Below are 14,009 nucleotides of genomic sequence, written 5' to 3'. Positions count from 1 at the left end.
ACCTGCACAGCAGCTCTGCCATAGCTCCTACATTTAGGACAATACGGGGGCAGCACAGAAGAAGCTTTTAGAGATGTCAGCACTTCCTCCCTGAAAGTCAACCATCTTCTTCATCGCTGAGAGCAACATTGTGTGTTGTTAAGCGTCCAAGCAAATATGCCTATGAGATATGTATACTGGTCCTAGTACTTCCTAAGCTTTCGATATATAAACCCCAAAATACTTCTTACCAAAGTCTGATACAATCATAGTTCTCATTAAAATATTTTTTTCAGTTTTTTTGTTGTGTTGAAAAGAAGATTTTCGGTAATGTACAGGTACACCAGACCACTGAGTATTATAGGCACAAGTTAGCTGCTCCTGCCCTAATTTTTAAGAGTACACAGATCCACATCTTATCTTTAAATTTAAATCTCAGACATCAGTCTTCTTTCCAGAATAAAAATATAACTATTTTGTGAAGTGAAACATCTGCACATGACTGGTCACGAAGCACAATGGGGCCAATGTCTATTATCATTTCATCTCGCCAAGCTTTGGGCCTTCATCAGGGCATGCTATCTTGTTAACAAGTATGCAATTAAAGCACCACGTATGTAATACTAGCAAGGGTTACTGAGATAAATTTAAATACCTGAAACGTTTTGCGGAGTTTCTATTCATAATATTATGATATTGACATATGGGCGCAGAACCTCCGCCATGTAAGTAGCTAGCACCCGAGAAGCCTGATTTAAAAATTCTGCTTCCTATGCAGGAACACTGTACTCAGCATTGTGTAATCTTCTTTCTGCCTGTGTTTCAACCCTGCCATTTGAACCAGAAAATTCCCCAGTAAGTAAGAATCTAAATTCTTTGTTGCACGGATCTATACACATGTATTCATACAAAAATCAATGTGTTTCACGTATGTTATATATCTTTAAAAATGGGAAAAAAACGAAAATCTGTCTTTTTTGGAGTGATTACCCATGATGTTTATCATGACTACCAGGAGATTACCACAATGACAGCATGATGAAGTAAAATGTGTGAGATTTTTCAAATAATTTCATATGTGGACGTGTTTGTTTTACAATATTTATCAGTGTACTGTTGTATTATAGTTGGCAGCGTCTAGTCCTAAAAACAGAACTGTATCGCAGCGTTAGCGCATTTACTGGTCAAATAAATATGGGAGTTACAACTTCATTGTTTCGACACAACACAAAATAAATATAGATATATACTAATAAATGTGCAAGGAAGTACATATGGATACACACGGATGAAAATATTGAAAAATCCACCTAAAAGATTGCTGAAGTTCCTAATTGTGGCAATGAATGGGAAGTTTACTTGAGACCAACTTAAAATAAGACATTAAGAGGCGGGTGATCCTCTCTGGGATTGGAACCACACTCCAGGAAAGGAGGCTCGGGCTGTGGAAAAGGGCTGGCAAGCATGGACTTCTTTGTGACCCAAATATTACACTCCTGGACAAGAGACTAACTCAAGACCCTCCTCCCAACTGCCTCCATTTGTTTAACTTCACAGCATAACAGAGGTACTTAATGTGTCCTATGGCCAGGGACATTAGTATATATTGTTTAGGACGAGCCTGGGCAGCTTATTCGCTGCTCTGCAAGGCATGCTGTATTCAGGTGGGGACTGGAAGCTCCGCCCACTCTCCACCCATATTTTTTTATTGGCTTGTGTCATTGTCCACTGTAAACTGTGGCTGTTCATCGGTCAATAGGCTTAGTAGTCCCTCCTAAGTAACGCCTTGTTTCATTTTGTAACCTCCCATGGCGACACCCCCTGTTACGAGTGTTGTTACTCTGTAGGCTTTAATTACAGCCTTCGAGCACTATTTTTTCAAATAGCAATAGGTCTCGCATTTGAGAGAGTTGAAGCTATTGGCATTGTAAATGACAGTGCATTTTCTTTATCTGTTCTTAAAACAACACATAAATAAAAGGCATTGTCATTTACAATGCCAATAGCTCAAAGTCTTGTAAATGCGAGACCTATTGCATTGCAAATGCTTGTTGGTGTAGAGGCTCTGGGCGCCCCATTGTCACTATCTGAGGGAGAGGCGCAAGGTGCTTCACTAAAGAAATGGAGGAAGGGGGAGTGTGGTTTCACAAAATGGTGGTCCCAACTATCGCCTCAGAACCTGGGCCATAGACTGCCATGAGAGGTTCCGGAACCTTCTGGACCACTCTGGCCAGTCAGGCCCCAGGTTATAAATAGAGGTGAGGGGGGGTCGGCCATTTTAGGAGGTAGATGAGCTGTGAGGTAGTCAGGAGTAAGGCACCTGAGTGGGGAGGTGGCTGCGCTAGATAGGGTATTGACAGGTCTTAGGGTCTGCGTGACTTCCCTCATCAGCTGACACCACCCTCAACCTCTTGACCTGTCCCTGATCACAGCCAATGACTTTGGGGGACATCGTTACCTTGGGGGCCTCCGTGTAGTCAGAATCCCTGAAGGAGGACCAGGGGAAGAATCGCCGTCTGGGACTACCTTTCCCTCATCCCTGTTGTTGCCTGGGATTTCGAATCAAACTAGCCCTAGCGACTGTCCACCGACCCTGACTAAAGGGGAGGTGTCCGTGCCCAATAATCAAGAGATTGGTTGGCCTACCCATCTGCTCCGGTGTGAACCTGGCACCCTTAATTTCAGCCCCCCCCTTTTCTACGAGTCCCTACCTGGAACCTTCACCGCCGCCACCCAGAGGTCAGGAGGTTACCTATTCTCCTCAGGAAGTTGTCTGCTGACACCGAGAGGTCTGTGGGAGGAATCGGGCCTCGTGTGAGTGTGACTGGCGAGCAGGCGACGCATCCGTGGGGGTGAGGAGAATTGTATTCAGGAAGAAAGGGACGTGACAGGCCTTGAAGCCGCCGTCCTGGTGTCACGTGAGAGAGGCAGACGCAGAAGCGCCGCCCCACTGTTGCCGGTCGAGGTTGGAGGCCGCGCCCCCGCAAGCCGCGCTGCTTCTGGTGGCTGCGGGCGCGCCTCCCAGCAGAAGCGGAGTGGAATTAAGACAGCGCCTGGCCTGTAGAGTCCGCTAAGGAGTGGGAACAGCAACGGTGAGGTAGCGGAAGGGCGAGGCTTCCGTCAACTGAGGAGACCACACCACAGGGAAGCCCTTGGGGGAGGTGGTCGGTGGGTGTGCGCTGTTTTCGCCCCCTAGTGAGGTCTCCCTTTGCCAACGAGTGAGCTCCGTTCCGCGAGAAGAGGGAACGCACCTCCCGGCACTGCTGAACTTTCCGTGAGGAGGACTCAAGGTGTAAACAGTAAGCTGGGCATTATAAAAGGGGGGAAGGTACAGGAGAGTACGCTTTTAAGGCCAGATGATGACCTGTTAGACCCGGTTGCTGGTCCCTTGGAGAAGCCAGGTTCAAGTTATAAATACTGGCACTTTGGCATAACCACACGTGAGACTACAGTCAACGTAATAAGAATTTCAAGCATAGCGCTGCAAGTAGCAGATTAATTTCTAGTAACAGCAAAAGTTCATATGTACTGCTTAACTGTAATGTATTAGTCTTGGTGATAAAGTAACCTACAAGTAAACGGCCTAGATGTAACTAATTGTCTGCCAGCAGCATTGTCGTTCTCCAGCTTAGTATCTAAATGTAAAGGGTTGATTATTGGTGACAGTATAAGATTCAGGAAGTATAGCAGTTAGGGAAACCATCTGTTAGAGGAGCACCGTGTAGACTAAATGATTATCTGAAAACGTGTAATATGTAAATGTTGTGGAGCGCTGTCTGTGAGGATTTAAATTAGCGCTCCAGAGTCAAGGCGCAGGATGGAAACCTCAGAGGGCGTTTAAGTATCTGCTGTACTAAAGTAAAGAAGGGAATGGTACTGTCAATTTAAATGCAATGAAATGTTTTACCCTGAAATGTGATGGATAAAAAAGAAACTGATTAACCACGTTTAAGAAGGAAAGATAAAGACTTTCTCAACTTTATAAATATTCGGTGTAGCATCATTTTTTAAGTGGTGTCGCGCTAAGGTGTGAGTTGGGTGTGAGGCAAGCACGACATGCAATACTGGAGTAAAAGCCTTTCGGCCTGAGCCAAGCTACCCCAAGGACGTTAGGTCCAACATTGAGATATTACATTTTTTCTTCTATAATAACCCGTACCCGTGTGGCTTAAAAACCAAGCAAATCCAATAAGTCTCCTACCAATGTTGAGCGAATAACGCAGTCTACTTTGCCAGTACCCGACTGGCCATGTTAAAAGTAAAAAAGCTATGAAAACATTGATATCTATACCCTCAAGATGGCAGCTGCGTTGCATTCCTGCGCCGTCATGTGCGTTGCCGTGACATGATGCAATGTATCATTCAACATGGCAGTCATCTTGAAAGTACAAGGACAATTTTGATTTTAACGCAGCTGGACGCCACTATTTGCGAACTTTGGCAGTTTAAAAGCCTCCAACATTGGCAAAGCTAATTAATACCTTCTGTCACCATATGATGGGAAACTGTTATACCTTGATTTCCTTTCCCTGCTGCTCAGCCAGTATGAATGTGATGTGTATGTGGAATGTTAGAATGCTGATGGGGGAGTGGAATGTTGGAGTGCCTGGTTGTGTGGACAGAGACAGTTGGAGACTGTGAGCTGAGCAGCAAGGATGCTGCTCCTGGTGGGGCCTGTACTACCTTGACTACTGAATTGATGAACTACCATCTTGTAACTACCACCCTCCATCTAAGCTTAAATAAACCTCTTACTTATGTAATACCTCATGGCTACATCTGGAGTTCCTCCGATTCATAATTTGTAACCGAAACATCCAGGTTAAAACTGATACCACTAATTGGTGGCTTGTGTGCCACTGAGTAATATTAGGAGGGACGATGGGAGGCGACATCAAGGGCATTCTCAATGCTGCCTTGTGGCACCAGGCATTCTGCTGGGGTGCATAGAGAGAGGACGGAGGGGAGAGAGATGGGGGAGTGAGGTTGGCACAGAGGATGAAAGTAACAAGTGCACATGTTTGTCTGTGATTGACTCCTTTAAGCAAGTTTGACAGCTTCAGAATGTAAATGCCTGTTCTGTAGTGTAAGTTGCTTGAACATCACTGTATATCACTTTGTTTCCCTTCATGCAGTGCCACCCGATAAACCTGAAAATCTCACCTGCATTATGTTTTACGACAATATTTCAATGTGCACGTGGAATCCTGGAAGGCCGACATTCCTGAATACAAGCTTTATCTTGAGAACCCGATGGTAACGTAACATTGTAATTTTCCCAAATGTTATTGTAATTGACACAAATGCAATCTGAGGTGCTGGTTGTATATGCTAGGCTTGCAATGGGCAGACGCACACACACCTGGGTTTGAATGTTACTGTTCTGTTAGTAGCTGCTTTCGATGTGAAGCAGGGGTTAGGTTTGTTGATGGCATCAACTGCTGTGCAAATCGCGTCCAGTGTGGTGAATACAGCAATGATGGACATAACAGATTTGTTTCACCTGAAATTACACAGTATTGTTGTATATGGTTCTTTTTTTTTTTAATTATAAATCTGTTTTATTGAATTACAACTACAGTTAGAGAGCAAAGTCTAGGTACTGACGTGTATCGAACAATTATTGAGGACACTGGTCAAGTACCTTGTTGGAACAGGCATTCTTTTCTGAACTGTTAACAGTATATTGAATTAAACATTCCTTTCTGCACTTCCTACCTATCAAGGGAAGCAGTATTCACAACAGTAGCATGGTGTTTCAGCCATTGAAGTTGAGTAGCTTTTTTAAAACCTTCCTTTATTAACACTTTGAACTCCCCTTTCTCTCAGCACTACTTTCTAAATTGGCATAGGTGGTTAGATAGTTTCCTAATGGGCCCCATCTATCTTTGGTCAAGCTTGTGGCGCTTGCATGGCTGCATAGATCTCAGCTGGTTCACCTTTGGCTGTGGCAACTTTTATTCAGCTTTCTGCTCTTGGGGTAGGCCTTTCATCCAGGAGCACCCCACTCGCTGTGTCAGCACCACCGTCGGACGTAAGCCTTACCTCATCGGCAGTTTGCGCTGTGCCTGCCCAATAAGCCCTGACAAGGGGTCTCAAGCCAAGTGAAAGAATCCAGCAGGGTGGGTCCTGCATCACTCACAGTGCCAGGGCCTGGTGGGTTCGATTCTGTGGAAAAAAACTGGGTAACAGACAAGCCTGTTCAGAATTTAAAATTGAGTCATTTGTGCCTGTAGTTTATAGACACAGATTTGATATGGGCACAGTATTACTTCCAGATCTCATCAGCAAGTCTGAATATAATCAATAAAGTGTAGAGACCCACCCTCTATGTCTAGGAATGTCTGAATCCTGGGCAATAGTGGGGATGGGGGATGTTTACCCGACTCGTTAAGGAGAGAATGGCACTGCGCCGACGTGGCATGTTTCACTTTGAGGTGCGCAAATATGTGCAATGCACTTATGCTTATATTTCCACAAAATTGTTCTCTGCCATCCATGTATAACTGGCCCATAGGTGAAGGATCGCATTTCTTAAGGCTGTAAATACCCTTTTGTCTAGTGTCTGTGGCAGAGCGGGATTATTGAAAAGTCGGAGGGCCAGAGAGCACATCTGCAGTTTGTCAGCCATTTTGGACACAGTTTATATTGACGGGTTCCTACAGCCAACAGTTTGATTCAGCTGGGCTGGTTTGGGCAGTCTGACACAAAGGCTAGTCCCCAGCTCTCTTTCAGTGATCTGTTCTCTCTTTTTGGAGGTGTGGAACATGACCATGTGAATCAAGCCAATATACAACATAATGGGATTGTGCAGTGTGATAATATATTTCTGATCTGGAACTGTACATCCCCCTATTGAATATTGTAATGTAAGGGTATCCCCTCTCACTTTAGGCTTGTAGCCTCGCCATACCAATTAAATCAGAAAAGATCTTAACCTAAGGAAGAAGTGTTTCCCCAACAAAATGGGGTTGTTGTTGAACAAACAAAGAAAAAGAAGCAGTTTCATAATTTGAACCAGAACTACCATGCCTGCCATTGACAACTGTAATGTTAAAGGGTCTCTTTACCTGGCTAACTAATTCTTCTATTGTCGGACCGTACTCTTAGCATCGATTGCTTTTCTCTGTTGTATCTGCACTATTGCAGTGGTCATTCAGAAGTCTGTCTATTTGTCACCCCCTTAAGTGGGAGCATCTCCGATTTTCCTCAGTCAGTTTGTATTCCAGATAACCCCTCAACCCTCGTAAATTCACTTATTATTGCTTCTGAAAACTCACTCACTTTTCAGAAAGGACAAAATGTGATGTTCATACAGCGAAATGTTTGCTCGGAAAAGTTATCCCCTGATGCAAGGGTCTCTCTCTTAGCCAGGTCGCAAGCTGTTCCATGGTAAGCAAAAAGGAGGGAAGAGGGGGGAACAGCTGTGCTGAGTACATCTGTTTACCAGTAATGACTGTGAAGTGTGCCCATTAATGCATACTCTAGCAATGGCCTCAGTATAAAACTGGAAGCGTCAAGGAGCACAGAGAGCGCTTCAATTTCTGGTCAGATCTGATGTAGAAGGGCAAATAGCATGTATACATTTAAGATCGCTCACCCTGAAATAAAGCAGAATGCTGCTCATCAGCATGGTTAGATGTTTAGTGATTATTCAGACAAGGATCTTATTGTCAAGGTTCATAAGTAATAATGGCCAGTAGGATTTGTAGTTTTTTTTTCATCCTGATTTCAGGATTGTGTTAATAACTGCTTCTCGTACTTGTGCTCACTATTCAAAGAAGATGTGCTCACTATTCAAAGCAGAATGCAAGGAGCCCCTGTAGGCTTGCTGTATCCTCTAGGTGCATCAGCAGAGGGCCACTCCAGCAGTTCCAGGGGCCCACTAAAGTCGACATGATCCGGGCCTACCATCTCCAGGCCACGCTTTGTCCCTGGCACACCCACAACCCGACCGAGCCCAGTGCTCTGGTTCATCAGATGGGGCGCGCTTATACATACCAGGCCAGAGTACTCCATTCTAGTCCAGATGGCCCCTGGGGGATAGTTTTAAGCCCCACTCCCTTGCATCCAAACGAAACTCTTTTCCATGTTCACCAAGTCAGTTGGTTGCTCAGTATAATTTGATCCTGGAAGCCGCATTACAAAGGATCTTGGAGCTTGGGAGTGAGAGCTCCCCAGTTCAGTGGTCATTTTGAGTTGTGGTTGGCCACGCCGCCTTTATGTAAAGTTCTATGAACATAGTCTATTGGAGACCTGTACTCATTTATTTTTACTTGTAACAATGGCTTTTTGTGAATAAAGGCTTATTATTCTAAAGTAAAAAAGGGTTAGCTTAAATAAAGGAAACTGCAAATGTTTGTGAAAAGGAAAAGCACAGTAAACGAATGGGATGTGAACATAGAGTTTTGCCATTAAAAATGTTTACCCTCTGAAAGCTTCAGGCCGTTATTAATTTCACATTTTGATAATTTCAAACAGTTCATTAGTTCTGTTCTTGGGTTAAATTGAGAGTTAATCCATGTTGCTTTTGCTGTAAGAATGGCGATCTTCTTTTAGGTTTGGGCTGGTTAAATAATAGGAGTTTCGGTAATTCTCTAGTCTTTCAGCTCTTCTAAACACTTTAGTGAAGTTGTTTGTGGTGTTAAGGGACTTCCTGGATAGAGGGTTGAGATAATTTATTATGGCTTTGTTTGAAGAATTTTATTTTTCAAAGGGGAGACTTGTGTGGTAGGAGGCTGGTGATTGGTTAAGAAGAAAGAAATTGATAAGCCCAGATTGTCTTTCTAGATGTCTCTAGTTCAAGCCCTCTGTATATTATCCTTTGTTTTGAGCCATACGTCCAGTAGTTTGGAAGGGTATGAAGAAGCAGATTAGAAAATGATTGGACCATTCCAAGTTGATGTTGTCAGTGGTTTCTAAACAATCTTGCTCGGTAATAATGATGTTGAAGATGAAGCCCCTATCATGTTCATTTTTACTTGGAGTTCATTGGCTTGGAGAAAAGGAACCAGTTCAGAAGTGGTCGACGATTTAGTATACTTCATATGAAGTATATATATATATATACATATATATGTATATATATATATATAGCAACTGTACTTTCTTAGCCAAAAATGTTTAGGAGAAAAGCATGATCTTTTCTTAACTGTACGTTGAATGCTGTTTTGTCTGGTTCTCATATCTGCAAGTTTTGCAAATGCTGCTTTCTGTTAGTAAGAACTGGACTTCCTTTCAAAGACATTGTGAAGGTTGGAACCTGTTGTAGAGGGTCTTTTTGGTCGGTATGCAAGCTCTGTTGCTAGACATCAATTTACAAATATTGCAAACTAAGTTCATGTACCCTCTGACCCTTAGTAACATTACAGGATTGACCCATTGTCTATTTACTACAGCCTCTGATAAGAGTGCCCCTTTTCTTATATCTTTCATAATTTGACACAATTATTTTCAGCAACGTGTGAGCGAACTCTTAACCATGAGCATCATCCTTAAAACTGTGTAATCGGTTAATGATGACGTAAATTGGGTTCTTGTAGTGCTTTTACATGGCCGTGTGATGTAGACACAAAAGTGGCCGGAAAAATCTCCTTTTTGGCAAATAGTTTAATTAAACATTTTCATGCGATACCTACAATTCTGTATTGTTGCATCCTTTCTGCCTGGCTAGCGAGAGAGCAATGTTTGATGTTGAAAGTGAGATCGAGTGCCAGAATAATGCAGTCCTACGTAGTATTGAATGAATCAGGACAGTGCATTAAAACGTGGAGATTAAAGTATTGTTTGTTACAGAACATTGCATGACCGCCTATGAGGCAACTACAACTTTGTGTCCTATGCTTTCTGTATGCTTAGGTCATTTTAGATGCATGCTCAATTTCTCTGCTTTACCTCTGTGCAGTTGTGCCTCTGCTAAATGCCTTCCTGGTCTAAGAAGTCGATTTGTGATTTTCATCTACTTCAGCAGGAGCCGAGACCAGAAATATTGTCAAAGCAAAATTTTGACAAATTTGAATTAATTTTGCCGTTTAAAGATATGATGTAAAAAATAGCTTATAGTAGACACATTGTTCTGAATTATGGTGTTCTAATTAACATCTCTATAAGGCCAAGCCTCTTTTTCTTAAATTTTTTCAATTGACAGTTTTCCTATGATCACATTTTGCACAGAGCTTCGTTTTTAAACAGAATACTGCAGCCCATTTCTTTATCTTGTGAGCATGCTATTCAGCTGCTTAATGGGAGCATTTAGATTGGTTTTGCAATGGCCCCTAGAGATAATATTGTCTTTGCCTGCCATTAGGGTGACTGGGGCATCGAGGACTACCTTGGATTCCCGATTGTTGCGTACTAAGGCTCCGGGGAATAGAATATCCAGGTAAGGAACTCTCCATTAACGCATGCAACACGTTGTTCCCCAACTTTGATTTATCCTCAGAAGTATAAGGAAATACATTTTAACGTCAAAGGAAATTAGCCACGAGAATCATGCCATCACATTCCAAAGCTAATTACCTCTTTTTCCCTGTGAGACTCAAAGAAAAGTAGTATCCTGGAGATTTTTAAGGAAATCCTGGCATAAGCATGCTTCCTCTTTAATTTTCTTTCTTAAGTTAATTTAGATTTTAGCCTTGGTCCATGGGTTGAACGATACCAATCTTATAAATTTGCAATGCTTTTATAATTAAATTCCAGTAAAAACACAATGGGAACAAAGCGTCATAACAAAAAAAAAAAAAAAAAAAAGAGTAGAAATCTATTAGCCAGGCATATTCAGAAAGTAAAGCCTGTAAATAATGCATGCAAACAAAGTAATTAAATAGCTAAACGAAAAGATTAAAGAATGTACATTTAACGTTACTCTTCATTTTCATCAAGAAATGCAAAGTTAGAAGCTAGAATAAAAAGAGACGTTAATTCTATTGCATCATCAAGAGGAAGTAAAAATGGGGAACACCACATACAAGCAAGGTGACTGTGATGTTTAAGGGCTGCATCATGAAGAGGCAACATCCTTGCAAAAAAGAGTAAAAGAAAACAAATGTAGTTAGAGGTAAAAGAAATCCGAGCGAACCAAACACATTTTTGTAAAGTTCGAAACAAAATTTCACAAAGATTAGATGCATTAAAAAAAAAAGCTCCTTGACTTCCTCTCTAACCTTATCATGGTGGCAAGAAGGGAGAAAGGAATCGCAGGAAAACACCTGCCTGTTTTCATAACTTTACTTAACAGGGGTGTAGAATTTAATAAAATATCTAATTGTCCATGGGGCAGGTTGCTTCATAAATCTACTTGTCCTGTAACAAAATCCATTTGCCCCTTTGGTGCCATGTAGTGCAACGACAAATTATGGCAGCAATCTCATTATATAAGACCGCTGATATAGTCTCTCTAAATATGCCATGGCTAATACCAGAGTAGTGTTTGGATACTTGCAATCCCCTTATCTTGCCACGTTTCCGCAGATACACATACTAGGGCTGAAGGTAGTGGCAAGCAATAGTGCCAAGGTTAGAATGCCCTTTTGAGTCTGTGCAAACCTACTAACTTGAAATGTTTTAAGGGGTTTCAACAACCCATACTAAGAAATGTTGGAAATTTACTCCTGACAATGGCAGACGTAAACCTTCCTCCAGATTTGGGGAAAAAAGTGTCTGGAGGGAAAGTGAACTTGCAAACACTCAGATATTCGCATGAGCAAATCTAAACATGCAGATTTGCTCATGCTAAAATGTAGTTCCCAAATATTTTCTAGGAGTACTATTTCTTGTCCTACTTCTGTATATTCTTGGGAATTCACAAAAGTTGTACAGCTGCACTTAATGAAAGGACATATACCATGGGTGAACTTTGAGTCTTTCTTTAATAATTGGGGCCCCTAATTTGGTCTGACGTTGACCGTGACCTTTTGTGTTTATTAAAATTCAGTCTCTCTCTCTGTATCGGCTGGCTTCACTGAGAGTGATAGCATTCTACTCTTTCACAAGGAGCATATCGGCACACAAAGTAGTTTTGTTCAGTGCAAGTAACTACTGTAGTAGTGTGTTTTTTTAGACCAAACACAATATTTGCTTTTTCCAATGTTTGTTATAATGGTGAGGTTCCGGCAGCTCCCACACCAATAAGGTTTTACAAAAACCGTGCCAAAACAAGTCACTCATTGACAAAACTAAAAAGCTGACCACCAATTTCAGACCTACTGGCTTTGCAAATGCTTGTTTATTTTTGTTTCCCAAAATCTTATTGAAACTGGTTAAACTTATTTTCCATTATGAATATTTTGAGGAAATTCTAGTATGCATCAACACATGTTACTAAATGATGCTGCAAAGAAATGGTACCTGAAAGTTTACAGTAGTTTAGCAAAATGTTTTTTCTGCTTTGTTTTTTTATGAACATTTTATTTTGGAAGCAAAGAATCATCAAACTGGGTTTCAAGCTTCTGCAAATATTTGCATCAAATCAGAGAGCATTTTGGGAGCATTATACATAGCCTCATATTGCTAATCTTTGAAAACGTGTGTACACATTTTTATACTGGAACCACTGTCAGTAGTGCAGTCGGAGCTTACAACATTTACTTAGCGCGCTCACCCTAATAATATAAGCTTTAAATTAATCAACGATAAATACAAGTTTGAACAGCATTAACATATGGGCAAAAACATTACCTTAACTGCAGACAGTGCCCTTCCCGGATCCATAATGTGGTACTGCAACTGGCAGCCAAAGGGTTTCTGCTGCAGGGGGTTGGGCCTACTTGTCCCAAGGACAAAATACACATGAAAACCTGTTGCCTTTGACCCCAAACAATATGTCCTGGGCGTTGGGCTATAGGAGTTTAATATCCCTGCTTAATATCCCTGCTTAAGTTGTACCCGTAGATTATATTTGTATTTGTGTGTATTACAGAATAATAGGGTAGCCTCATTTGTACTGTATAGATTGTGCCTCATGGGCTGGTTGAAGGAAATGCCACTGCAGTGTTTTCTTTAATTTTCAGGTGTGTTTTTTAAATGTCCAGGAAATGCTTGTCCCCTAGAGTGTCTTCATGTCAGGAGATACATTAATATTCCACACATTTCTTTTTTAGTTCAGGACTTTTTAAAAGTGGACAACTTCACTGCTAGAGGATAACTTGGCATTCAGGGAGGATATTGTTTAGTGCAATGAAAGACTGCAGTCTATACGTGTATAGTAGTGAAAAGTTTTTAACCTAAAATGTTCTTCTAATACCGGAGTTTAGACTCAAGATTTATTTTAATGATAAGACTTAATAAACCATGTCTGTGTTTAATGTGGTAGGAACAAAGCGAATACGTGTAATAATCCCTTGAGTGTAGTGCAGATTACATCCTCCTTCCAGCTCTTTGCTTTTAATCGTGCTTCCTTTCAGCTCTTGACTTACTTGCATGGCTTCTACCTCAGCTTTCTACATGTGCTTTCTAGTGGACCTGGGTCAAGTTCTGCTTTCCAGGTTTTCTTGACCTGGAAATACTCTGAAATGGAGCAGTGTGCAATATCCTGAGGGTGACGTCACGGTTTCTATTGACATTTCTGCTGGGAAAGTGAACCGCTCTTTATGTAGTGGATCCCAGTGAGTGCCTTGAATGCATGATCTATATCAACAATGTGATGTAAGTACTATGATATATTTTATTAATATATTACAAATAAACCGAGATTGATCTCGATGCCCTCTTTGCAGCAGGCACTGTGGGATCTTCAGCGAAGCTCCATGTCACAAAGGCTTTCACATCTTGTTTTCCTTGATATGAGCGGTCGTGGAATCAACCCTGCGCTTCCCTTGTGCGAACACCTCGCATCTGATCTTCACCCTCCCCGTGCAAACTGGTGTGAAGAAGCCAAGAGAAGAGCGTAAAGGTTTACAAAAGTAGTAAATAAGTAGGAGTTTCCTTAAAAATGAGCAAACTGTTCTCTGTGATAAGACCAGGCGCTGTTGCATAATGAAGGATTTTACCACACTTCAGATACAGCAGATACCTTTGTTGTAAAACATCCCATG

The 14,009-nt window shown here is 41.7% G+C and overlaps 1 protein-coding gene across 6 annotated transcripts in view; it reads left to right on the top strand.

The window, feature by feature from the left end:
* IL6ST (interleukin 6 cytokine family signal transducer) overlaps window positions 1-14,009 on the top strand; it is a 563,892-nt gene that overhangs the window by 219,439 nt on the left and 330,444 nt on the right. For 3 of the 6 annotated variants that reach the window (XM_085631352.1, XM_085631346.1, XM_085631347.1), the window contains 2 exons: window positions 5,115-5,235; window positions 10,286-10,360. In XM_085631352.1, coding sequence (XP_085487478.1) covers window positions 5,115-5,235; window positions 10,286-10,360 — 196 coding nt within the window. The remainder of the gene's footprint in view (window positions 1-5,114; window positions 5,236-10,285; window positions 10,361-14,009) is intronic. The other 3 variants (XM_085631350.1, XM_085631355.1, XM_085631351.1) reach the window with 1 other exon arrangement.

Source organism: Triturus cristatus, chromosome 2_1 (genome assembly GCF_964204655.1).
Source record: "Triturus cristatus chromosome 2_1, aTriCri1.1, whole genome shotgun sequence".
In the NCBI taxonomy this organism is placed as follows: Eukaryota; Metazoa; Chordata; class Amphibia; order Caudata; family Salamandridae; genus Triturus; species Triturus cristatus.
This window is presented reverse-complemented; position numbering and strand designations above follow the sequence as displayed.